Source organism: Lynx rufus, unplaced genomic scaffold, assembly GCF_022079265.1.
Source record: "Lynx rufus isolate CCGP_SWC_20201006 ecotype Redwood Valley unplaced genomic scaffold, mLynRuf1.p SCAF_15, whole genome shotgun sequence".
Classification (NCBI taxonomy): Eukaryota; Metazoa; Chordata; class Mammalia; order Carnivora; family Felidae; genus Lynx; species Lynx rufus.
The window spans coordinates 40,203,066-40,230,458 of record NW_025814829.1 but is presented as its reverse complement, the minus strand read 5'-3'; the positions used below and the strand labels follow the sequence as shown (position 1 = coordinate 40,230,458).

At 41.1% G+C, this 27,393-nt stretch overlaps 1 protein-coding gene across 1 annotated transcript in view; it reads left to right on the top strand.

Moving 5' to 3' along the window:
• NIBAN1 (niban apoptosis regulator 1) overlaps nucleotides 1-9,175 on the top strand; it is a 158,980-nt gene extending 149,805 nt beyond the window's left edge. The window contains exons 13-14 of the mRNA XM_047076900.1: nucleotides 2,900-3,011; nucleotides 4,605-9,175. Of these exons, the coding sequence (XP_046932856.1) occupies nucleotides 2,900-3,011; nucleotides 4,605-5,731 (1,239 nt within the window). The 3' untranslated portion in view covers nucleotides 5,732-9,175. The remainder of the gene's footprint in view (nucleotides 1-2,899; nucleotides 3,012-4,604) is intronic.
• Nucleotides 9,176-27,393: the final 18,218 nt, after the last annotated feature.

Genomic DNA, 27,393 nt, shown 5'->3' with positions numbered 1-27,393 from the left:
TTGAACTCAGCTCACACTTGCTAATAACATGGCATGCACTCGGCAAATGGTATATTTACAGTAAATGGTATATTTACTACTATTACAGTTTCTACATTTTAGAAATGATATATGAGCCTGGACATTATCAATGCCTTCTCCCTCTTGGAGCAAATCATAAAGAGCTTTTTAGAATTTAAAAAGGGCTTTGGGGTAGCTTAGAGGGTCTCCAAGAGTTGGAATATTAAAATCCTTTGCATAAGCTATTTTACTGCAGAAATTTCTGTGGTCATTTTTATATTCTGTAAATTTTTTTTTTTCCTTTAGAGTCTTGGCATATCTAGTACCCAGCATTTATTTCTGGGAGTTTGATAAAAGTCAAAGGAGTAAAGAATCTGTCCGTATGTTTGGCCCTTGGCCATATGTGGATGGAAAAATGCTGCCACCCAGAGGATGACTTAGTCCACCTCTAGTTGTGTCTGTACACAGATATTCTGCCTAGGGTGTTTTTCTTCTTCTATCCCAAAGCAATCTGGGTGCCTCAAGGCCACCTTCTCCAAGAAGAGGAGAAGGGTAAAGAAAGTCCCCTTTTTCATCAGTTCCCTTTCTCCAAGCATCAGCAGAACTGTACCCAATCTATAAAATGCTCTTATGATTTTTAATCAAGAGAGATTAGTTGCAAAAGAAGCTGATACCCCAGGTTTTCAGTAGTTAAGGATATTATTCCAGTGCCAAGAAATTTCCTAAAATCTGAATTTGCAGAATGGGCAAATTTGGGAATTACTTGCTTCATTGAAGGATTCTTTATTTTACTAAAGCATGGTCCTTTTGGTTCTTTATATCACAGCTTCCTAGATCTGTGGTACTCCATTCCAGCCGCACATTAAAATTGCATGGGAAGCTTTAAAAAAAATTCCATTTCCTCAAGACCCAACCTCAGGGCTTCCAGTTAGATTGCTCCAAGGAATTAAACATACATTATCGTTTAATCAGTTCAATATAGAAGACCTATTTTATAAAGCCGGACATGTCACGACAGTATAAACATCCCTAGAAATTGTTCCTTTCCACACACTTATTTAGCCATTTGAAATTTTAAAGGCCTACTGTTTATTCCACAAACATGTATTGAATATGTATCAAATGTGATCCAGGCACTGTGCTAGGCCAATGTCCCTGCTGTCCTGGAGTTCATAGCCTAGAGGCAGCTGACAGGCATGGACAGGCATATAGTATGCCATGTGATGAGCACAGCAGTGGCCTTATGGGGAAGAGCAATGGCCACGGTTCTGAGCCGGGTGCCCAGCTCTGCTTATGGGGTCAGGGAGGATGTCCCAGAGTCATGTTTTCACCTAGTCCTTAGGCACCAGTCAGGGGAGTAAAGAATGGGAGACCACCTAGGGAGATGAAAGGGTGTTGCAGACATGAGCCTGTGCCCCTCTCTTTGCAGAGGAAGGGAGAGGCACAGAGCAGTGACATGACTTGTTCAGGTCCCACAGCTAATCCAGGGCAGTGTCCAGCCTCCTGGGCAGTGCTCTTTCCACACAGTTCTCGTCTGTGTGTCAGTCCTGCCTCACAGACCCTCTCAGGGTCATGGAAGCTCATGCCTTTTCAATCCTTTGGCTTTGCTCTAGGGCGGATATAAAGGGACCCCATTATCACCTGTTGTGACCTGGTCCCGAACAACAGGCCCCCAAGTCCTATAGCACTGAGTTGTCTGCATGTAGTGGCTTCTGATCATCTGCTGTAAATCCTGTCCCTTCAGGCGAAAAGCATCAAATCCCGCTGCTAAGGTCCTGGCCCTTGGGGCCCTTCCAGCACCATCAGCTGTAAGGATAACTGAATTCATCACTGGCATGTGATTTGGTACATTTTGATCCCTTCTGTGTCCTCATGCTGATAACTGGGATATGATTTGGTACATTTTGACCCCTTGCTGTCCTCAAGCCATCTGGAAACTCTCCGAAAGCAGGAAGGGTTAAGGGCTTCTGCATCCTGCCTAGGTTTGTCAATGAGTGTCAGGGCCAGTTGGAGGGATAGAAGAGAATGTTCCTGAAGAGCTCTTGACTAGAGATTCCCCACACCTGAAAAAGGCCCCATCCTAATAAAGTTAAATATCTAGTCCAGGGACCCAGGAATTTCACTTCTAGGTATGAACTTAAGATAAATAAACCCCTAAATCCAAAAAGATCATGCAAAGGATGTTTATAGCAATTATATTCATAACAGTTAAAAATGGAAAAATCTCAACACCATCAATAGGAGTATAGCTAAACAATTTTAGTCCACCCATATAGTGAATGCCTTTCATCAATAAAAGGGAATGAGCTACTGATACAGGCAGCAACACGGATGAATCTCTAAGCCAAATACACAAGAAGATATGATGCAATTTATATAAAGTTCAAGAATTAGAAAAACTAATCTATGGTGACAGATATCAGAGTAATGCTTATCTCTTGGTGGGGGTATAGGCTGGAAAAAATGCACAGGGTGTTGGAAATGTTCTCTGTCATGATCTGGGCTATAGTTACGTGGGTTTAGTTAATATATTTAAAATCACTGAGATGCACTTATAAAATGTGTACATTTTACCGTGTGTAACTTACTTGGTAAAGTCCTGTTGGAATTTAAAAGGAAAAAAAAAGAGGAAGAAGGGAGCATTTTGGTTGTGATGAAAAAAAAAGGAGGGCCTTGAGACCCATTGACCCACCGACAGGGCTTTGAGATGATCAAAATCTGTGTGCGCAGTACAGGAAATGGTGCCTTGGTGCCTGGGGAAAAAGGAAGGGAATGACCAACGGCTGAGTGCCCCACTCTCCGAGGAGGGGGTCATGAGTGGGAGCCATACTCTCTGTACCTCCTCTACAAATTGCCCTCTCATGCCTTGTCCTTTGTCTTCCTATCTCTCACCCTCCAGGAGCTCCAGAAATACGAGCAGTTCATTTTTGCAGATCACACCAATATGATTCACGTTGAAAATGTCTATGAGGAGATTTTACATCAGAGCCTCCTTGATGAAACCCTGAAAGGTAAGGAAGATTTACTTGGTGCTGAGAGTGGGAACACCAGATAGATGGGAGTACCCCTCAAAGGGGACCCAGTGAGGCCAGTGAGGTTTCTCTACAGGGATGAAAGGGGAAGAAGAAATCGATACTGGTTTGTTGGGGAGACAGAGAGGAAAGAGAGAGGGATACTGACCTTGACTGAGGTTCATGGTTTGGCACACTCTGTGCTGGCCAGTTGGATATTATTTCTTTGAATATCAATAAGAACTCTGTGAGACAGGAATTTCAAGCTTCATTTTTCAGAGAAAACCAAGGTTTGGGGAGATTAAGGCTGGACTGTCTCATGAACAGCTGTCTTCCTCCAGCTGCTCCAGACAGAAACAAAGGAAAACAGGTGCTTTTAGCCACAGACTCACAGCCCCTCCCAGAGCCAGGAGGAGGTGAATCCAGGAAAAAGGGCTGCCAGCTGCTCCCTCAACACATTCATCACCTCCCGTCAGCTGGACAGGAGCAGACACGGGGTGCCGACACAGTGCTCCATGTCCACTATCCGTGGACTGAGGCCTTGCTTGTGATGGGACCGTGGACAGGAAAACTTTGATAGAAGTACGCCGGACAGGGCCATTCCCTGAAACCGTAGGCCTGAAACGTATCTGGTCTTCGTGGAGAAGGTGTTAGTATCCCAAAAAACCCTCCACAAAGAAAACTGGCCAGGCACAAGCCCCAGGTCACAGTAGCCAATCCGACGAGATAAAAAATGTAAAGATGTCAGCACAGTGTGTGACAGGAGGGGCCCGCTCAAGGTCAGTCCACCGTGGCACCTTTGAGCCAATTAGGAAATGGCTCCCGTTCTCCAGACACTTGATTGCTCTCTGTCAAAAAATTGCCGTGATACACTGATTTTATCAGAGTAGGGTGCTCTGCTGCTAGGTGCTGGAGAATTTTGCTGACTACACAAATCTGTGCTGATCCTGGAGCGAATGGCGCCCCCTTGAGTGTGATCCTTTTGGGCACTATACAACCGGCACAGCTATAGTGAAGTCAAACTGTCAGCCGCTATCATTATTTTTACTGTTTGTAGTCCTCTCAAGGCCTCTAAGACTGAGTGGATGCACACAGGTCTTCATTCTAGACACTACACGTCAACAGGGCTCTCTCTGCATGCTCAGTACGGAGTACGCATTACACATTCAGGACTAGACTGGGAGGTGAAGCAGAGAAATGTCAGGCCTGCCCCTGCACTGGGGCCTCCATGAGTGCTACAGATGATACTGTTCTACATTGCGAGCTCCCTGAAAGCAAAAGCCGTACTTTATTCATCTTTGGATTCTCAAAGTCTGTCCCATCGTTGATGCCCACTTTGAAAAAATGAGTGAGCAAAGGAATGAATGAATGAACACTACAGAGGTCCAGAGTTTGGAATGAGTTTGTGGGCTTTTGGTCGTCAGGGAAGGACAGCTGGAAGAGGGTGAACAAAAACTGGAATTTGAAGTCGAGAAATGTATGTGGATAGCCAGGAAAGCTGGGAAGGAAGCTTGGCTTCTGGATAAAATCAGAAACCCCAGGGTGGCCAGGGCAGAGTGTTAATGTCATGTTTTGTGTTCTGGTCTCTCTCAGTGATAAAGGAAGCTGCTATCCTGAAGAAACACAACTTATTTGAAGACAACATGGCCTTGCCCAGTGAAAGCGTGTCCAGCTTAACTGATCTAAAAACCCCTGCAGGGTCAAACCAGGCCAGCCCTGCCAGGAGAGCCTCAGCCATTCTGCCGGGAGTTTCAGATAGTGAGACCCTGAGTAATGAAGTATTCCAGGAGTCAGGGGAAAAGAAGCAGCCTGGGGTCCCTAGTCCGTTGGCCAAAGAAGAAAGCCTTTCTCTTCCTGTACCCGACCCTCCCCCGGGTGAGAACGGACAGGTGATTATTGCAGGCATGGATGGCCCTGTCGTAGATCTTGTGGCTGCAGAGGACACGGCAGGAGCCCTGGGCACATGCTCACCAGAGCTGGAGTTTGGAGGGGCTCCTGAGGGTGGAGAGCCCACCTGCGAAAAGCCAGAATCCAGCTCTGCCTCAGGCTCCTTAAAGGAGCTCAGAAATTTGTTGACAGTGACCATTGAGGTACCAGTGGAATCTGCCACCCTTGAGATTGAAAAAGATACAAACGAGGAGACCCTTGTTCCCCAAGAAATTGAAAAATTAGAGGAAACGACTCAGATCTACACAGAGGCCGGTCCAGCAGCTGCCTCCAGCCAACACAGCTGTGAAGAGAATGAAGTCAGTGAGAGGGAGGCCCATTCTCCCCCTCCGGAGGCGGAGGCTGGCAGGGTGGAGTTGGGGGGATTTCTGGAGGCTCAGCTGATCTGTGAAGGGCTCACCCAGGGTGACAGCCGCCCAGACCCCACAGAGCAGCAAGCAGAGGCCGGGGAGCCCGCTGAGAGCGAGCTCACAGGCAGGGCTTCCAGACTGGAGGCCCAGGCTGTATCCACTGTGGAGGGTGAGGCCGGGCAGCAAGCAGATTGCATTTCCAGGGCTGACCACACGTGCCCCAGTGAGAGCCAGGTTTCTGTGGAAGAAGCGGTGGGAGGGAATAGCAGCACGGCCCAGGCTGCTGCCAGTGTGGAGACAGAGCAGATTCAGGCTGCTGGTGTTCATGAGTGTCAGTGGGTGGTGGAGAATGTTCCAAACATCGATCCGCTAGATTCACAAGACGTCGGGGAGAGTACCCTAGGGCAACCCTCAGAAGAGTGAAAGGGGCAATTGGGCATAAGTATTTCTTTGCACAAACTCAGCCAGAGGTTAATGGTTATGGGTACGCTTAGGGGTTACACGCAAGTTGTTACCATAAAAAGCAAACAAACAAACAAAAAAACAAAATTAAGTACTTAGTGTGTGTAATGAAACCAGAGGCTATGCACACCGGGCATGTGCACTGAGGCAGACCTTTGTGGAATTGAACAGTTCTACCATGAATTACTGCGTTAGCATTTTAATAGGAATTACAAAGTAATGGAGTGTTTGGGGTGAAAGGCAGCTGAGGGTGTCTAAGGGAAGCAGTGGTGTTCCAGCAAAGATGAAGGAAACAGTGGGAGCATGGTTGCCAATACACTGCACATTTTCCTCTAATGCACTTTAAGGCTTTTTAATTTTGGGTAAGAATGCAAATGTATACTGTAAATCCAGCTTCACCGTCTACTATCCCCACTTCACTGTCCCTGAAGGACTCAGCATTCATCCACAGTCAGATGGCAGGAAAGGGTAGGTGGCGAGCACTGGTCACCCTGCTGTGGGCAGTCCTACATCGCCTGAGACATTATGCCTGAGAGAGCCCATGGGGAGCTAAGCAGAAACAGAGGAACGTTGTGGTCTGTGGGACTGTCTGAGCCTGTTACTAATTCCGCTATCAATGTCTTGTTAATTAATCGTGTTGATTCTTATTAATTAATCACCTTTTGGGGAAATTCAGATGAGGCAAGAAAATTTCCTTGGCATGTGTAAGCCTGAAAGCATTCCAAATTAGTCTTAGAATGTGCAGAGAGAGCTTAGCTAATTACTGAGTGTAAAAGACTACCAATTAAACAAGCATTATTTGAAAGCTACTGTATGCCACGTGCTGTGCTAGGCATAGTAATAACAAAAAAGAAGAAGAAAAGATAAAGGTGCTCTGTCTAGCATAAATTAAAAGGCCTATGGGAATTTAAAGAAAAAAAATATGTCCATTTTCAAACCATGACAACTTTCTGTCTATCCATTCAGCAGTCCTGGTTCATTCCCAGAAGGGGAATAAGGTGAATAAATGGGGAAGGAAGGAAGAAAGGAAGGAAGGAAGGAGAGAGAAGAAAAAAGAAAGGCAGGCGGAGAGCGAAAGAGAGAAAGAGAAAAGCCAAGTTGTACAATATCAAATTCCAAAGATGTCACCCCAAGTGGAAATCATTTGTTTGATCATGCAGCAAGTTAAGTGAGTCCCAATTATGTCCCCGGCACTGGAGATGCTGTAGTGAAAAAGACTCTGTTCCTCTCTCCCAGAACTTATACCTTAGTGGAAATAGACACAGATACATCTTCTCGATGGATCGTGACCAATGATAACTGTTAATGTTAAAGGACTTACTTGCAAAAGATTAAAAAGATGTGTTCTAATCTTCAAGAAAATACCATGTTATTTTTTAAAAGCTTCTGGCCCAGGAACTACCTGTTGATACTTCCTTGCATAAATTTTAGCATTAGATCCCAACATACTGTCCTAAAAGCCTGTTTTGATCATCATCAGCAAATTTATATCAGTTCTTTTATCCCACAGTTTAACTATTTAACCAGGAATTAAAATATAGCTCTGTCCACCTCCCCAGGAAGAATTTCTAGGTTTCTATGTCACAAAGAATGAAGAATAATCAGTATAACTATATTCTCATATTGAATCATTATAACTTCTCTTAGAGTGTTTAGATCTTCACATCTATGAAGGATCTCCTTGTAGGGAAAGAAGGCAGAGGCCACTCCTCCCCTGATCCCCTGCAGTACCCAGTGTTCACTCATATCCTTGCATTTAGCATAGAGTATTGAAATTCCATTTACTTCCCGTCTCTTCCGGGGGCCCCTCTGCTCAAGGACAGAAACTGGGGTTTATTAATCATGTGTGCTTCCTGCTAGGGAGACACAGCCTTGAGTAACGGCTCACTGCCTTCTCAAGCCACTTTCATATCCCTAGTGCTGAGCATAAGCACTGGCACGCGTCAAGCTGCTCAGGAAATGTGAGAACTGAACGCCCGCCACGCTGCTGTGCTGGGGCTATCTGGGGCTTGCTGTCAGGCAGGGAGACGTTTTTAATTGGACTTTTTGCCCTTGGGGAGTCTTCCCTTAAGGCGAGTCCAAAGTCCAAGAGGCAGACAGCCAGATGGTCAGATGTGCTGCCCAGTAAGGCCAGGAGCCAAAGGAGCAGTGCCCAGCCCCACCCGGGACTGCCCTTCTCTCTCCAGGAGACATCAGCGAGCAAGGAGGTACATGCGCTCAGTACGAGCCCATGCTGGAGCTTCCCACCTTCCTCCCTTTGCTCACCTCAGGGCTTCTTGGACCCCTCGGAAAACTAAGAGATTTTTCCAACCCTAAAGAAAGTACATCTCACTGCATTGGATGGATGAACATCAGTGACCTCTCTTTACCCATCTTGTAGGCCAGAGGGTGCTGGGAGGATATAGCTGACAATACAAATAATTTTTCTGTACAGATTTCACAAAAGACAAGTTCACTAGATTAAGCGGGATGATTGTTCTGTTTGAAGGTGGAACAGGAAACTAACGTTCGTTAAAAATATTCCTTATTCATTTCAACATGTCGAATGGCATAGCTCCATATTACTATGAGCTTGTCTTGTTTTTAATAGACTTGTTCATGTTGATTCAGTGGTTTCCAGGTTAGAGCAAGGTTATTGTAATTTAAATGAGCAGCATGAAAGGCTTCTGCAGGCTGCTCTAGGGATCTCTCCTATGGGCAAATCCATTAGAAATGCATAAAACCTCAGGACATGGTTTTTGGCAAAAATCCCATGACTTTAAATCAGCTATGTTACTACTGACCTTTTACAAAGAGAATGTTTTCCTTGAAAAAATTTGGCTTGTCATTTTTTCCTTTGCAGCTTAGAGTGGAGACAGTGGTGCCTTGAGTCATGCAGAGAAAACTCTCTTTTCAAAAAAAAATATTTTGGAAACCACAAGGATAAGATTCTGACCTGTCCAAAAGCTTTTATAAAGAGGCTGAGTGTGAGGAACTGCAGGTCTTTGGGCCTGATCTTCTACATTTTATTGCAAAGATTCTCAAGTCTGGTTTTGTGACCCTCCAGACTGGAGTCGGTGATTTCAAAGGGTTTCACAGTTCTGCCAGATGAGTGTGATTTTCATTCTTCATAAAAAGTGCTAAATGCTATATGCTACATAGCAATTTTACTATGGGGAGGGGAAGGGCATTACTGATTAAAGCAATACAGATTCAGTAGGTTAAAAAAAGTCAGCTACGTGTGTCTTCTTACTTTACCCAGGGTTTGGGGACCTGCCTTCTGAAGTCTGTAACTTCAAGAATAAAATCTACACTGTGGATGGGTTTTTCTGGTCACTATATAAAGCAAATAAACTTAAAAGCACTTTGTAACCACATATTTACTCTGCCAAGTGCCTATATTCCAATAAAATGTTCATCCTTGAAGACTTGTCCAAATGTCATATTTATTTAGAATGGGGGTGGTTTCATCTTTTAAGCAAACGTCATACTCGAGCTGGGAGTAACACCCTCAGATGGAAGAGTGAGTCACTATTGCAGTATTATGGAACTTTTCATTTTCTGTTGTCAGAAAGGAGTCCACAGAGAAGTCACTTAATGTCAGAGGTAATTATGCTTTGAAAATTAGGCTTATTTCTCTAGGAATAATTTCTCTATGTCTGTAATAATGGGCAATTACTCTTGACATAATTGAACTACTGTTCAAACAAATTTATCTGCAATGGGTAACACTAAGCAAAACATTCATTCTTTCTACAGTCATGCATAAAATAAATATTTACTCACCAATATCCACAGTTGCTCATTCCTCCATGAATTAATTCATCCAAAAAATAATGATTCTGTATTTATTATATGTAGGCACTCTAGTGGGTACTGGAGAAACAGAGGTGAACATGATGGATATGTCCCTGACATCCCCAAACTCAAGTTCTCAGGGTAAACATGGCCAGGGAGAGCCAAGAATGGGTATTTGCTTCCTTGCCTGGTATAAAACACCTCTCAACCTTCGCCATAGTCTTCCCCTTTCCAAGAACTTCTGACCCTCTTTGTCAACCTGGCCAATGCCCACTTTTCCTGTAAGAGTCAGGATATGTCAGGACAAACCTCCCCCCACCCTCACCACAACCACGATAACACTTTGCTGAACTGTCACCCTAATTTACTTGCCCACTTCTGGTTGTTTTCTCTTACTCTACCACAGCCATCTACCTTCTCTGTCTTCAGTCTTTGTGTCCCCAACAGAGCATACCTCCCTGTGTACAGAAAGTGCTCAATAAATGTTGAATGAATGAATAAATATCACCAATCCCAGCAATGGTCTGAGAAGCTGGCAACTTTACTCACCCTCAGCCTGTTGAGATAGTTCTGTTTCAGTGATGGAATTTCATCCTGTGTTTGTGCACACCTGTCACTCTGGGAGAGGACATCAGAGCCAAGTTGCCCCCAAATCAAGCTGGCTAATATGAAGCACTCCTAGTTTTCAGAACACTAACCTCCACTGGATTTTCTGAGGTCCCTATGAGGTCAGCAAGGTAAAAAGAAGTTTACTCTTGGATTTTACCCAAATCTGCGAGACATGAGCAAATGCCCAACTAATTCATGGAGAGCATCTGCCTTCGGGCAAGCCTTCCTCTTGAGGTTGGGCAAGGAGCAGGAAAGAAGCTGTGGTCCCTGCTTTTAGGGAACTGAGTCCAGTTGGGAAGACTGAGAAGCAAGTGGTGGTTCTGCAGGCAGAGGAGGAAGCGTTCTGGCAGCACAGATAAAGGGCAACTAAAGACTCTACGCAAGCAATTTGAGATTTGGTTGTTGAACCTATTGAGCCTGCCCTTTATTTCCTGCTTTTATTTCTTCCCTGTCATGGACTAAAGTCCAGACTCTAGCAGCCTACAGATGAAGAAAACTTTCGTCAAGACCCCTTTCCGTCAACCCCTATCCGCTCTTTTCAGGAATCTCGAGTCCTCTCTGGATGCTGATCCACACCTTCTGCAGATCCACTGTGGTTTACTTCATGGAATCCAAATTAATGGATTATTAATTTCCCCCTCTGGTCTCTACACAAAGGGATACACACATGTAGTAGTGAGGCCTCTCTTTAGCAATTCTAAGTAGAACTGTTGGGGTAGGAAAGTGGGTGTATGTGTTGGGGAATTCTTACAAGGTACTGAAGTGATTTTCAAGCTAAGGGGTGGCTTTTGGTAGATAACACTTAAAACCCCCTTCCCTCCTTGCTCCCACATTCTATGCTGCTTCCTGAATCACGTGGGGGACAGTTTTTTTGTACGTTGGTTTGAGAGAGATCATGCGGGGGAAAAAGGATGGTATTTTCATTTCTATCTGTTGGAGGCTTCAAGTTAAACCCATGAATTTTTGATTCAGGCCCTAGAATAAATGATGTTTTCCATGTACCATCAGGATTCATTCATGGAGTAATTTTTTCAAAAAAATATTTTTTTGATATCTACTAATGTGCTGTGGACCCTGCTAGGCCCTGGGAACAGAATGGCAGACAAAACAATCAGCGCCCACCCTTACTGCATTCAGATGGTGGGTTGTCTTTTTGCCCTGACGAGTTGTATTACTCAACTTAAGCGAAATACTCTTAAATATAAATGAGCCTCTCCACCTTTCAGATCACATTTTTAGAATTCGTCACTAAGGTTGCTTATAAATTTGACTTTCTTTATGAGAAAATTGTATGGCTGTCAACTTACTGTGTGAACTTGAGCTAATTACTTACACTTTATAAAATCAGTTTGTAAAATGGGAATGATAACACACACATCACAAGGTCATGATGATGATTAAAAGAGATAATTTGTAATAGATATTTAAGCACATATGAACAAAATGAGACTCAGAGAAGTAACTTCCTGAAGATTACACAGCTAGTAACTAATTGAACCAGGTGCATCATTTAGCAATTGCTGCAAAACAAAACCACTGCAAAACTCAGTGGCTTAAAATAGGGATCATTTATTATTGCTCAGAAGACTACAAGCCAGGAATCAGTAGATAGTTCTTCCGATCTTGGATGGCCCTCTCAACATGTTTGGAGGCTGACTGTATGTCAATCTTGCCCAGTGGGGTTTGGGACATCTGGGCTCTACTCCATGTGGTCTCTCATCCTTCAGCAGACTGGTTCAGGCTCATTCTTGTGGTACAAGCAAGGTTGAGAGAGAGAGGGAAGGAGAGAGAGAAGGAGAAGGAGGAGAAATAAAAGGAGGAGAAGAAGAAGTAGAAGAAGGAGGAGGAGGAGAAAAAGAAGAAGGAGGAGGAGGGGAAACAAAAGCTTCTTGAGACCTGGGCTCAGAACTGGTGCAACATCCCTTCTGCCTTACCCTATTGGTCAAAGCAAGTCATAAGACTGGCCAAGATTCAAGGTATGGGAAGAGCTACAAAGTCACATTGTATTGGGCATGAGTCCAGGGAAGCCATTAACTGGGGCCATCAATGCAATCAGCCTACTTCACCAGGATTCAAATGACTCCTGTACTATGTACAAAACCCATACCCTTGCTTCTGTATTATGTTAACCATAAATGCTCACACAGACAACACTGGTGTCTGTCACATACTTCCCCAACACCTATGTGCTGTTCCAACCCCACTCACCATTAGGTGAACAAAATATGAAGTCTCCCAACTCCAATCCTTTGATCTATCAAAGAATCTTGATTTTTGCATTGGTTTTGAAAATTCATCTTCTATTAAAAAATATGTTTTTAAAACTTATAAACCATGTAAGGAGAAAGGTCTAAAAGGGATTTTTCTCCCTATCTTAGCAACAGAATTCACACTGTTTATATGCTGCTTTGATCAAATATAACAAGATCAGTGGTCATGATCAACATGTTAATTAACTCAAGGAAAGGGAGAAATTTGACCTGTGGCAAATGTAGTATATAACCTCAGAAAAAGAAGCACAATTCTCTACAACAAACATGGCAATAACTGACACAGTTTTCCATAGCAAACAATCATAGCCTTCAGAAAAGGTTGCAATCCTTGGGAAATGATTATAAACACACTCCCACTTTTGAGGGGAAACTCTTGTCTTCTCAAAAGTAAAATAAACGAAACAAAAAATTTAAAACTAGCTAGAAATTCTATTCCCTGCCACCAAAGAAATAAGGATAAATCTTACATAAAACCTTTGTCCTACCTTTATTCTTTGTAACTCTAAGGTAACTGATTTATAAATATTCCTAACCCCTCTCCTTTTCCTATTAAAATATGATCCTCAGGATATAACATTTTTACTAGCAGTTCTAAAAAAAATAAAAATAAGAAAAATAAAAGCAGTTCTATCAGAGTTTTCCTCTCTAGTTTTCTTGCTAGAATATTGTTGTTGTGATGTATGACTGTTTTTCCCCTCCAAATTTTAATGAAGGCTGAATAAAAGATCTGGGGCTTTTACTCTCCTAGCATCAACTCCAAGCCTTACTCGGGATTCTTTTGGCTGTTATGTTAACAACATTGATTTTGGCACTTCATTATGCATCACCAAGAAATTTTTAATGATTTCCCAAGTGTTTTGACTCGCAACTTTTGGAGGGGAGGGAGTTTGCCCTATATGTCCAGATATTCAATATATTCACAGAATCACGAATGGTTAGGGTTGAAGATACCCTGATGTTCACCCAGTGCAAATGCACCCATAGCACTGGCATTTCCCCTTTCAAACCTTCCTGCTAAGTGGCCATCCACCAGGGATGGGGAACTCACTATCTCCCAAAGATTATTCCATTTTCAGACAGCTCTGATGCTTGGAGAGCAAAGATTTTACTCTTTCATTCCCCACTTTTTCTCCACTAACATCCTCAACTATAATTTCTATCCCATGGGGCCCATTCAGTCCATCAGGGCTGTATGCAGTATTCTAAGCTCTTTTCCTCATGACAGATTTCTAATCTCCAAACAACTGATATCACTTCCCAGAATAAATATCCCCAAATTCTTCTCTCTTTTTTTTAATGTGACATGGCTCTTAAATTGTACTTATTTTTTGTTGAGGTATAATTAACATAAGTTATATTAGTTGCAGGTATACAACATTGATTCAACAATTCTATACATTACTCAGTGCTCACTGTGATAAGTATAGTCACCATCTGTCACCAAACAACGTTACTATATTATTAATCATATTTAAATTTTTAATTAATTAGGTAGAGTGGTAGCCAAGAAGCCGGACTGATAGAACAGTCATGAAAATTATGTTTCTGGGGGTGCCTGAGTGGCTCAGTCGGTTAAGCATCTGACTTAGGCTCAGGTCACGATCTCACAGTTCGTGGGTTCAAGCCCCACGTAGGGCTCTGTGCTGACAGCTCAGAGTCTGGAGCCTGCCTCGGATTCTGTGTCTCCCTCTCTCTCTGCCCCTTCCCTGCTCACACTCTGTCTCTCTGTCTCTCTCTCAAAAGCAAATAAAAATTTAAAAATAAATAAATAAAATACAATAAAATTATGTTTCTGGCTGGATAATTACCAACACGAGCTAATACCCCATCATGAATATGGTAGCTTAGACCATCATTAGGAAATGTGACTTGTGCCTGGCAATTACTTCCATACCACAAGCACATGGAAAAGATGAACACCATCATCTCTGGCAAGAAGCTCCACAACAAGGTACAGCCTACATCATTCAGCTAATAAAGCAGATTTAGTCTCCATTTAAACTGCAGGAAGAAGAGAGAGGAGAAAGGATTGTTCTCTCCATCTGCAGGTCTCCAAACTCATAGCTGCACTGAACTTCAAAACACCAAGAAGAACCATTTAAATATTCTCTCAGCTGAGCTATTTTATTCTTAACGTATATGGGTGTACCAACCTTGGAAAGAATTGTTTACAAATAGTTTGCAATAATGTGGAAAAGGCTTAGCCATGGTTTTGAACTTTTTTTAAAACCTCAAGAAGATTAAATGCATACGCATAGGCAAAAAAAAAAAAAAAAAAAGCTTGAAAGAAATTTGGCTGAAATGAAAACAGTGGCTTGGGCTGATGGGATTTTAAATGTTTATTATTATTCTTTGTATCCTCCACCCTGACCCTCATGTTCCACAGTGAAGATATATTACTGTCAAATCAGGAAAACATGAATGTTTAAAAATATTTTAAATTTTAATTTAAATTGGGCAAAAGGATGGGGCGCCTGGGTGGCGCAGTCGGTTAAGCGTCCCACTTCAGCTCAGGTCACAATCTCGCGGTCTGTGAGTTCGAGCCTTGCGTCAGGCTCTGGGCTGATGGCTCAGAGCCTGGAGCCTGTTTCCGATTTTGTGTCTCCCTCTCTCTCTGCCCCTCCCCCGTTCATGCTCTGTCTCTCTCTGTCCCAAAAATAAATAAACGTTGGAAAAAAAAAAATTAAAAAATAAATAAATAAATAAATAAATAAATAAATAAATAAATTGGGCAAAAGGATCCTCTTTTTCTAGAGTCCTGTAAGTTAAGGGATTCTTTGGGTGTATCCTTTGTTAACAACAGTGTATAATAGGGAGTGATATATAAACAAAAGGGAAAAATTCACAAGAAACCTTTGCCAAGTTAAAACTATCCCCTAAAATAACCATTTGATGAGTACTGTTCTGAAGGGCTCTGCTGCTTCTTTGAGGTTCTGATCTCGATTCAAATCTTCTTCACCATAACTCCTGTGGTGATGCCCTGGCATCTGTCAGATCACCTTGCTGGCACTTTCTTCCCATCATGGAGGGCCAAACACCTGAGCACAGCAAGATCTAACGGACTTCCTGGTGGGGAGTTAGGAACATCTAGGTTCTATTTTCAGCCATATAGTACTGAGGAATCCCCCAAGAGGTCTAACATGAAAGACAACTTAATTTATTTAAGCCCATTACTGCTTGCTTGATATGCCTTAAGAAATTCCAAATACAAAAAGAGATCACACTCATTAAAGCACAACATGACACGCTGTGAAAAACACAGCATATGGCTATTATCTGAAGTCTGAAAAGACTGAATAACCCTTGATGTGTAAACGGGTCCTTTTTGATTCTCTGAAAAATAGTGGTTTCAAGATCAAAACCACAGATGGAAACTCTCTCAGTGGGTAAAAAGCACCTGAAGATAAAGTTGATAGAGTCCATGAAGGGGATGAGGTTAAATACATGAACACAGAGAATTTTAAACACATCTACATGAACAAGACAATCTCATAATTACTCTTTAAAATTTAGTAAACCCATAAAAATGGGAGAGACACTCCTTTAAATATTTTTTTCACTCTTAGTTATGTAATAGTTATCCTGGAAGTAGTTAACTTTGTTCCACTTATTTAAAACAGGTGACCCTTTATAAATTATACATAGCTGCCATCAAGAATCTATTCGGGGGGCAGCTGTGTGGCTCATTCGGTTAAGTGTCCGACTTTGGCTCAGGTCATGATCTTGTGGTACATGAGTTCAAGCCCCACATCGGGCTAGCTGCTGTCAGCTCAGAGCCTGCTTCAGATCCTCTGTGCCTCTTTCTCTCTGCCCCTCCCCCACTTGCGCTCTCTCAAAAATAAATAAAACATTAAAAAAGGAATCTATTTGGGAAAAATATTAGTTCCAGATCAGCAGTGTTACAGTACAATCCTTGAGAACAAGGATTTTGCACTAAATTTCATGCCTACCTCTTACTAAACTACTGCTAAGGTGGAAGTTGATTGTGAGATTGTAAAGTTCATTTTCTTCTCCTCTGTTATTTACCTGGACTTTTGACTCCCATCCCTAGGCCTTAGCTTAGATTTGTTTCACAATACCTTTCCCTCTGTAAGAAAAGTATACATACATATATAAATGTATGCACACACACACACACACATATACACATACATACATACATACACATATATATATTTCTTTTTTAAATTTTTTTTTAGTGTTTATTTTTGAGAGAGAGAGGGAGAGAGCGAGAGAGGGGCAGAGAGAAGGAGACACAGAATCCGAAGCAGGCTCCAGGCTCTGGGCTGTCAGCACAGAGCCCGACACAGGGCTCAAACTCACGAACCGTGAGACTATGACCTGAGCCGAAGTCAGACGCCTAACTGACTGAGCCGCCCAGGTGCCCCTATATATATTTCTTTATTGTTTATCTTTTAAATTTACTTATACCCATGACCCACAGATCAAGAGTTGCATGCTCCTCCAACTGAGCCAGCCAGGTGCCCCTCTCTCTGTACTTCAGATGCACCAATAAGATGTTAGTTACCAAGTGCTAATCTTCTTGTCTCAGTCAAAGCTATTTGGAGACAAGTAACAAAACCCTACCCACACTAGCTTAGGCAAAAAAAGAGGAGAATTGACAAGCCTATTGAACTGTCTCTTCAAAACTACAGAAACCAAAAGTCATCACTCCATCTTTCTCCACCTGTAATGCCACCTGGGGGCAAATCCTTCCCTGCCTCCTCCAGCTTCTGGTGGTGCTTTTGGCTTGTGCCTGCCTAACTGTAATCTCTGCTTCAGTCTTCCCTTCTGTTTCTTATAAAGACATTTGTCATTGGCTTTAGGGCCACCCAGATAATTGCACCTTGAGATCCATAATTACATCTGAAAAGACCTTATCTCCAAACAAGATCACATTCAAAGGTTACAGGGGTGAAACATAGACGTATCTTTTGGGGGCCATCATTCAAATCACTACAAAGGCCTTTTAAGGTACCATAAGGTACTTAAAAACATCAAGAGGATACAAGAGGGAAGGGAGAAAAGGGTAATGATTTGGGATTTTTCTTCTCGAAATTGTAGGATACAGAATTGAAAAGGTGCAATAGAATTTCCAGAATATACAGGATCCTATTTTCCAGGTTATAAATTTTACAGTCCTAGATATTCCCTGATGTGTTCATTCATCTAACCTTTGGGCCATGTGATAGGCCATATCTATCATACAAGTGTGGTGGTGTTTTTCGCTTGTAAAAACTTTCCTGACAAAAAATTGTTTGGCAGTATGAGACAATCTACATCATATGAATTTTGCTCCACTATCATAAAAAATCATCCTTTGAAGGGCTTCATCAAATTTCCCCTGGTACTTTTCAATCCTTTGGTATTTAAATCACTCTTTCTCAAAGAACTTACTCTATTCTAGAGACACCGGTATTAAACTAAAAATGATATTTGAGTGCAGACTAACTTTTTCAGAGGTCAGTTCTTAGTGAATATTTTCATCTTAAAATAACTCTTGCTTTTATCCATAAATTGTATTTTCAGAGTTTTGGAGAACGAATATTTGATAAAAGAGCTTCTATTGACAAATGAGAAATGTGTCAAACAAGGAAGAGGAACAGGAATTATTCTGTTTGCCCTGGGGAGGAGCAGACTTGAACTGAGGTTAGATGAGAGAGCATGATAGCTGTGAAGTTCCTTACACAGTACCTGGAAGTTTTTAAGTTGCATTAAATGGTAAGACTCATATGGCAAGAAGCATTTGATATATTTTAATTATAGCTAAAGGAAAAAGTCTTAGAAATTGAAAGTACAGAGAGCCAAATTTCTTCCCACTATAAAGGGTTTCTGATAGTTGAGACTGTCCATAAATGGAAAAGATCATCACACAGAGTATTAAAGACATCCATCATTAGAAATTTTTCAACCCAATATCAGTGACTCTGGGATACACTATCAGTGTCCTTGCATTGATTTGGGGTATGAGAGAGTACAGGGTGGAGAGGTTAAAAACCTCTTAGGTTTAAAACTCTGTAAATTTTTGATTAGGATTATGTGCCATAAAATAGGTCAATTCAAGCCTGGAAAAAGAGGGCCTTTTTTGCTTTGTTTTGTTTTGTTTTGTTTTTGCAACTACATTAAAAAAAATTTTTTTAATGTTTATTTTTGAGAGAGAGAGACAGAGTGGAAGCAGGGGAGGGGCACAGAGAGACTGAGACACAGAATCTGAAGCAGGCTCGAGGCTCTGAGCTGTCAGCACAGAGCCTGATGTGGGGCTCAAACTCATGCGCCCTGAAATCATGACCTGAGCCAAAGTCAGATGCTTAACCAACTGAGCCATCCAGGCACCCCTCTCCTATGCAGCTTCTAAATCAGCACCATCCAACAGAAATATGATATGAGTCAGAATGTAATTAAAAATTTCTAGTTATCACATTAAAGAAAGTGAAAACAGGCAAAATTAGTGTTCATAATATATTTTAACACAATACATCTAAAATATTATCACATAAACATGTAATCAATGTTAAAAATCATCAGATATTCTACATTATATTTTCATAATAACTCTTTTAAATCCAGTATATACTTACATTTATGAAGTAACCATATTTCAGGTGCTCAATAGCCACATGTGGCTAGTGGCTACCATATTGAACAGCACAGTTCTAGAATATGCCATTAATGAAAACACAAATCAGATTTCTGGGAGTTAAAAAAAAAAGAACCAACTTCATAAATGCACACAAATGGTTTCCAAAATCCAGCTTCCCTGGCATATTAGAGGAATGGAAGTGATCGGAAAACACTTCTGTTTAACTGGTGAACATTCACACTTCCTTGGGTGATTGCTCTCATAATTTCCCTGCTTTCTCACCAAAATCTAGTATTAAGTAAATTAAATAACTTTGCAAAGCACTAAGTTTCCTTATGAACTTCTAACACTCCACCGTTCCAAAAGTAAAACAGTAAATAACAACCCTCTAGTATGTTAATGTTAGTCCTATTATATTTTGCTATTTTATCCATTCTTTTATTCCAGGAGCAACCGCAATTACCGATACAGTAGTAGCTCCTGTCTGTGGTTTCATTTCTTGTGGTTTCAGTCACCTGTGGTCAACCACTGTCCAGAGCAGATGATCCTCCTTCTGTTGTATGGTCAGAAGGTTGACAGTAGCCCAATGCTGTATCACAATGCCTGGCTCATTCCCCTCACTTCATCTCATCACATAGACATTTTATCATCTCACATCACAAAAAGAAAGGTGAGTACAGTACAATAAGACATTTTGAAGAAGACAGAGAGAGAGAGAGAGGGAGGGGGAGACCACGTTCACATAACTTTTATTACAGTATGATTATTATAATTGTTCTATTTTATTATTGTTGTTGTTAATCTTTTACTGTGACCAACCTATAAATTAAATTTCATCACAGGTATGTGTGTATCAAATAAATAGTACATATAGGGTTTGGTCCTATCCAGGTTTTCAGGCATCCACCGGGTGTCTTGGAACATATCCCCCATGGATAAGAAGGGACAACTGTAGTACAGCTTTTACCGTTTACTAGTTGTGGCTTATCACCATGGGATTGAAGTAGTCTCAAGGGAAGCTGCTTTGTAATATTTCCAGTGACACATTATCTCTATGCATCTTACCCAGAGGAGAAAGGATAAAGTCATAAACTGGGCTGCCTCTATAACTGTAAAATTCCCCCAAAGCTTGGTCAAAATAATGATGTGTTTTAACACTTCTCCAAAGAGATCCTATTACTTATTTATAGCTTTTAGGAATTTTATAGGTGGGGAACACTTTTGCTCTGTTGGTAGGAATGCAAACTGAGCAGTCACATTGGAAAACAGTATGGAAGTTCCTCAAAAATTAAAAATAGAGCTCTCCTATGACCCAGCAATTACGCTACTAGGTATTTATCCAAAGGATACAAAAATACTGATTCGAAGGGGTACATGCACCCCAATGTTTATAGCAGCGCTATCAACAATAGCCAAATTACAGAAAGAGCCCAAATGTCTATCAACTGACAAATGGATAAAGAAGATGTGGTGTGTGTGTGTGTGTGTGTATATATATATATATATACATATATATATATATATGTGATGGAATATTACTTAGCGATCACAAAGAATGAAATCTTGCCATTTGCAACAATGTACATGGAACTAGAGTGCATTATGCTAAGAAAAAGATAAATATCATATGATTTCTCTCATATATGGAATTTAAGAAACAAAGCAGATGACCATAGGAGAAGGGAAAGAAAGATAAGATAAAAACAGACAAAAAATAAGATAAAAATTTAAGACTCTTAAATATGGAGAACAAACAGGGTTGTTGAGGGGAGGTGGGTAGGGGGGTGGGCTACATGGGTGATGGGCATTAAGGAGGCCACTTGTTGGGATGAGCGCTGGGTGTTACATGTAAATGATGAATCACTAAATTCTACTCCTGAAACCAATACTACACTATATGTTAACTAACTTGAATTTAAATTAAAAAAATTAAGGAGCACCTGGATGGCTCAGTCGGTTAAGCCTGTGACTCTTGATTCACATTGGGTCATGATCCCAGGGTGGAGTCGATCCCCATGTCAGGCTCCGTGCTGAGCATGGAGCTTGCTTGGGATACTCTCTCTCTCTCCCTCAAAAGAAATAGATAAAACTTTTGAAAATAAACAAATATGTAAATAAATAAATAAAATTTTTAAAAAAGGAGTTTGATAAGTTATATGTAGTAAGAAAAATTAAAAGTAAAATGGAAAAGATTTTCCAGTTAACCCATTTTAGGAGTCCATAAATATTTCAAAACTCATAGTTGCATCTTCAGTAGAAGTGTGATCATGACTGTAAAAACACCAAAGCTAGACTTCCCAGTATTTGTTAGCCTCTTCTCCTTTCTAGTTGTACAATCTCTTGAATTTAATCTGGACACATGGCTGCCCAGTTACAAGCAAAAAATCTCAGCCTTCCTTGCAGCTAGGTGTGACCAATTGATTAATTCCTTTCCGATGAGATGTGAGCATCAGTGAGGTGTGCACCTTCCTGGTCACATCCTTTATAAAGGAAACTGCTTCCCCTCTTCCCTCTCCTTCCCTTTCAGGCCAATGGGAAGGTTTAAGTGATGCTGGTGAACCATTTTCTACCATAGAGAAGCCTGCTAGGGAGACTTTATAAGATGACCTAACTAGTGCTACTGTCTAACTGCCTGTGTGTTTCACTTGTTAATGTAAAGGCAAACCTAATTAAATCTGCCACTGGCATATCACTTTATTAATTTTTCCTCACTCCTCTCAAGTTATTTAATGGATATAATTTTTCTGTAAACATGTGCTGAATATCCACTGCAACAGAACCCACCTTAGGGAATTTGCTAGTGAGATAAGGACCTTTCAGTGCTTTCTGCAGCATGGGGCACTATTGACTACTCCTTCCTTCCAACTTTCTCATCCTTTGACTTCAGTGACTCACCTGTGGTTTGCTTTCTGGCTTTCTTTTCTTTGCTACTCTTATTCCACTTCTTATTTTGGAGATCCCCAACGTTCCTTCCTGAAACTTCTCTTGTCACCTGTCATTCTTAGCCTTTCTGGAGTCATGAACCTCTCGGATATTGTGCTGCAATACATTCTAGGGGGAGGACTTGTCACATATAATTTTAGGATTACATGGACGTACTGAGACAACTGGTAGATTCTCAAAGGGTTCTTACCCCTGAGATTAAGAACAATTTTTCCATGGCTTTAACTTCCTCCCATGGTGCTTAATAATTCCCTTTTATACTTAACCTGGATCTCTCTCTTTCCCTCTGTCTCTGTCTCTCTCTCTCCCTCCAGACCCACACATCTGGCTGCTTATTGTATTCCTCACTTGGATGTCAAACAGGCACCTTCCATTCAAACTTATCATATCCCAAATGAACTTATCATCTATCCCCCTTCTCTTCAGCTGTCCTTCATCCTATGGTTTCCATCTTGGTGAGTGGCACCACATTCCAATAAATTGTTCAAGTTGTAAAGAAATAAAAGCATCAATCCAGATTACTACTTCTGAAAAAAAAATGTTTGTTGAATGACTAATGGATAAATGGAAAGATAGATCAAGTATGCTGAAGAAAAAAGAGGATAACTATTGAGAATGATGTGTACTAAAGCTTATGCTCAAATGTGCACACAGGGCTAGAGGCAGGTTTAAATAAGTAGTCATCAAACAAGTGAATGTGTGTTTATTAAGTACCTTTTAGTACAAGGCACTGTGTTAGGCACTGATTTCATTCAGGATTCTATTTTAACAATATTTTCAGGGAAATGAGGAACATGATTTGTCAGAAAAGAGTAGTCAGAGTATATTAAGTGGGATAAATTTTTACTGAAGTTCAATTAATCTTACCTCATGACCAAGAAATGCTAAATTACTAATAACTTCTCTAATTCTCACTAATAACAGCTCTCTAATTCTTATCTAATTAATAATACTGCTCCTTATTATGCCTTCAAAGATGTCATCATAGTTCATACACAGTAGCTGTGATAATGGAAACTCAAGAAGATGGGATGCTCTTTGGAGTTTAAGGTCATTAAATCTGGCATCTTTCCCTTCCTGAATTCCCATAGCTCTTTATTTGTTTTTCTCTGATGGCATTTATTTTCCCCTTTATTTTATGATGATTTGTGTGCATATCTTACCTCTTATCAGAAAGATTTTCTCCCCCCACAGACTCTGTGCTTTATATCTGGAAGGAGAACATTAAATACTGAGTCAATGAATGCTTTCCAGTTAAAAAAAAAAAAAAAAACTCATTTAAAGGTAACATCAAATAAATCCTATAAAGTCGAGTAAATCTTGTTACAAGTGATGTTAAGAAGTTTGTGATACTTTCCAATATGACAGCAGCATAATATTTAAGTTACAGATGTTTGTTTTAGTACTATAAGATAGTTGGGAACATGTTAACCCATCTTAGATAGTAATTTATGAGGGAAGGTATTGGCTGGTTGAATGCAGCCTCCAGAGCCAGACTGTGTGGGTTCAAATCCTGGCTTTGCCATTCAATGGCTGGGAGGCTGAGGACCCCTTGGTGCCTCACTTCCTTCATCTGGAAAATGAGAATCTTAATAGGACTTACTTCCCGGAATTTTTTAAAAGGATGAAAAATAATGTACACACATAAGGCACCTAGAATGGTGTTAGAATTCATTAGACACTATCCTTCATTTTCCTACAATTTTAACAAGAATCAGGGGAGCTGTGATTAGATTAGGAAAGAATGGAATTTTCTTCTTAGACAACATGATATAGATAACATCTCTCCTATCTTCCCAGCTCAAAACATTCCTATGATCCCCACATTGTCCATGACACCACAAATGCTTATCAGGTATTTTCAAGATGTAGGTAAGAGTTGGAACACATTTTATTGTAAACGAAAAGGTTTAAGTTTCACACAAATAGTGTTCTATCCTTTTTAGCATTCCCTACTCAAAAGACTTATTTGCCTTCCCAAGAACAAGGCAACAGATTTTACCATCCTCTCACTCTGTCCCCAGTAAAAAATACTTTCTGGAATTTAAAGAAAGAGACTGGATCTAACCAAATCTAAGGCACAATGCAAAGAGTTAATCAGAAAATTCCAGATTGTCTAGGTCGACTTGTGGGCCTCCTCAAATGTTCTCACTGTGCCATTGGTGCCGTTATTGCTGACAGCCCCCTGTTGGGGAAGCCTCAGGCAATGTCAGAGGTGGGAAGAGAGGGTGGCTGCAACTTAACTTGGTGCAGAAGCTCCAAAGAATAGAACATTTCAGAGAGGGGGCCACACAAAACATCAGAATAAGAGGCTCTGATAGTCCACCCAGTCATGGGATGATGAGTGACAGAGAGCTGCCTTTGCCTCACACAAGAGCACTTCTTAGTCCTGGGGGCCTCCTCCTTCCTGGGTCACATGACGTGTCTCTGCCACGGTGAACCCTCACAAGAGAAAAGGCCAGCATTTCTCAACCCATACACGTCCACAGGCAGCTGTCTTTATCATTTCAGGAAAAGGTCATGGCAGTGACAGAGATTTTGTTTTGCCTAAAAAAGGAATGCTCTTTGAAAAAATTTTCAGTGCATCCTAGAGAAGTGCTTTTTAGTTCCCATAACTGACTGGTAAATGTAACTTTACACCAAGGGTGTGATTTTTATATTGTATTTTACCAAAGTGGTAAAATGTGGGTGCAAAAATTGTTTTCCCCTTAGTGTTTCAGAGTAAGTATGAATGGAAACAAGACAAAACAGACACCAAACTTAGTCAATATGAATGTTCGTGGGCAAACATGGTTGAAAATATAGCTTAATTTCAATATCGGTCTTATTCTTCTTCCTATAATTTTCATTGTATTCTATAACTGATTAGTCTGTCCAATTTCTTGGTGACTCATTATTACATTTTTCTTAGCAAAGGAGGAGACTTGTATTTCCTGTTAGCAGGACTTTCTTTTCTTGAATTGTACCACCTAATTATACTGTTTTTTTCTTCCTTTTATTCAAAATAGCATGGTGGTACTAGAAGAAGCCAGGCTAGAACTTGCTGTGGTGTGTTCATTTATCTGTTAGAATCTAACATAGGTTGGGGATGAGGTCCTTGGATTTTTGAGGTGATGTAATGTAGTTTGGGTTTTATTTTTTTTTTTTAATGTTTATTTATTTTTGAGAGAGGGAGAGCACATGTGAGCAGGCGAGAGGCAGAGAGACAGGGGGGACGGAGGATCAGAAGCAGGTTCTGTGCTGAGAGCAGAGAGCCTGATGCGGGGCTCGAACTCACAGACTGTGAGACTGTGACCTGAGCCAAAGTCAGATGGTTAAGGACAACTGAGCCACCCAGGTGCCCCATATAATTTATCATTTATATTGAGACATTTTTGAAAATGAAAGGGGGCACTACTCAGGATAATAGGACAGTGTAAATCAAGACTGTCACAAGCAAAACCAGAATTTATGGTAGAAATGATCTGGCCTTCTATCCAAATCTTGACTGTGCCAATTTCCTACTTTGACACGTGCAAAGTGATAAACCTCTTTGAACTTCATTTTCTGCATCTGCAAAAGAAAGATAACAATTCTCAAATGTTGAGGGAGAGGGGGAAGTGCCTGACATATTATGTATCCTTTGTAAGTATTATCAAGATAATGTTTACCATGTATACCTTAAAATTCTTCACAATAGACAGTATGATATTATAAATGGATCAGGTTAAGTTACACTAGGGGTGCAATCAGTTGTCCCAATCAGAAATTCCCACTCCAGGGGCACCCGACTTAGTCGGTTGAGTGTCTGACTCTTGATTTTGGCTCAGGTCATGATCGCATGGTTCAGGAAACAGAGCCCCATGTCAGGCTTTGCACTCTGTGCGTGGAGCCAGCTTGGAATTCTCTCTCTCTGCCCCCTCCCCCCACCAAAGAAATAAATAAACTAAAAAAAGAAAAAGAAAAAGAGATTCCCACTCCAGGATGGCAGCTAAGAGGTCTCAACAGGATGTAGGTACTACAAGCACATCTTTCCAACTTATCTGAATGCAGACTAAAGATCATTTTATTTACTATAACAAGTGTCAAAAATGAATTTTTCATTGTTGGAATTAGTGGTTTGTTAGCCATAATAAAGGACATTAGAAATAGACTCCCATAGTGGCTCAGTTGGTTAAGCAACTTCAGCTCAGGTCATAATGCGGTTTGGGGGTTCGAGCCCTGCGTCAGGCTCTGTGCTGACAGCTCAGAGCCTGGAGCCTGCTTCAGATTCTGTGTCTCCCTCTCTCTCTCTGCCCCTCCCCTGCTCATGCTCTCTCTCTCTCTCTCTCTCATAAATAGACAAACATTAAAAAAAATAAAGAAAGAAGAAAAAGAAATAGGCTCTCACTGATAGAATTTATGATTTTCAAGATGTGTGGACTGGCTAACATATTTCAGAGGTACTCCCATGCTTTTATGAACACGTTGGTAAGAAGCTGGACCAGTAGTCGGGCTCTGGGCTGATGGCTCAGAGCCTGGAGCCTGTTTCCGACTCTGTGTCTCCCTCTCTCTCTGCCCCTCCCCCGTTCATGCTCTGTCTCTCTGTGTCCCAAAAATAAATAAACGTTGAAAAAAAAAATTTAAAAAAAAAAATGGGGCGCCTGGGTGGCGCAGTCGGTTAAGCGTCCAACTTCAGCCAGGTCACGATCTCGCGGTCCGTGAGTTCGAGCCCCGCGTCGGGCTCTGGGCTGATGGCTCAGAGCCTGGAGCCTGTTTCCGACTATGTGTCTCCCTCTCTCTCTGCCCCTCCCCCGTTCATGCTCTGTCTCTCTCTGTCCCAAAAATAAATAAACGTTGAAAAAAAAAAAATTTAAAAAAAAGAAGCTGGACCAGTAGGGACAGTGTGTGGGACGGAGGACTTCCAGTTGTCTGGTGCTTCCTGGAAGGGTGACAGAACCCTGGTTCTGGAATATTGTTCATCCTCCTGCAGTGAATCTTTCATGCAAGGTTATGATTACAGTTCCTAAACGGAAAGAGACCGGCATGTCATCAAACTCACAGAACAGGTGGTATGTGTTACCTGTTGATGCTTGCTAACTAATGTTTGTTTAATAAATGTCTGTACGTATGACATACGACAGAAATTGGACTGAGATTGGTTTAATAATAAAAACTGGTTATGAGGTTGTTGGAGAATAGTTCCTTTTTATCCCAATTCCTATAATTTGGCTGCAATCACTATCTACCAATAAATAAATAAATAAATAAATAAATAAACAAACCGGTAATTAGGCATGATTAAAATATTTAATCATGTTTTTAACCACTAATGTGACTCTACATTTGGATCTTCTGTCCACTTCTGTTGGCCAATTGGAATGAAAACAAAAACAAAAACAAAAACAAAAACAAAAAACAAGTGTTAGAGGAACTGACTTGCATAGAATGGTAAATGGCAGATCCAGGTCTAGGACTCAAAT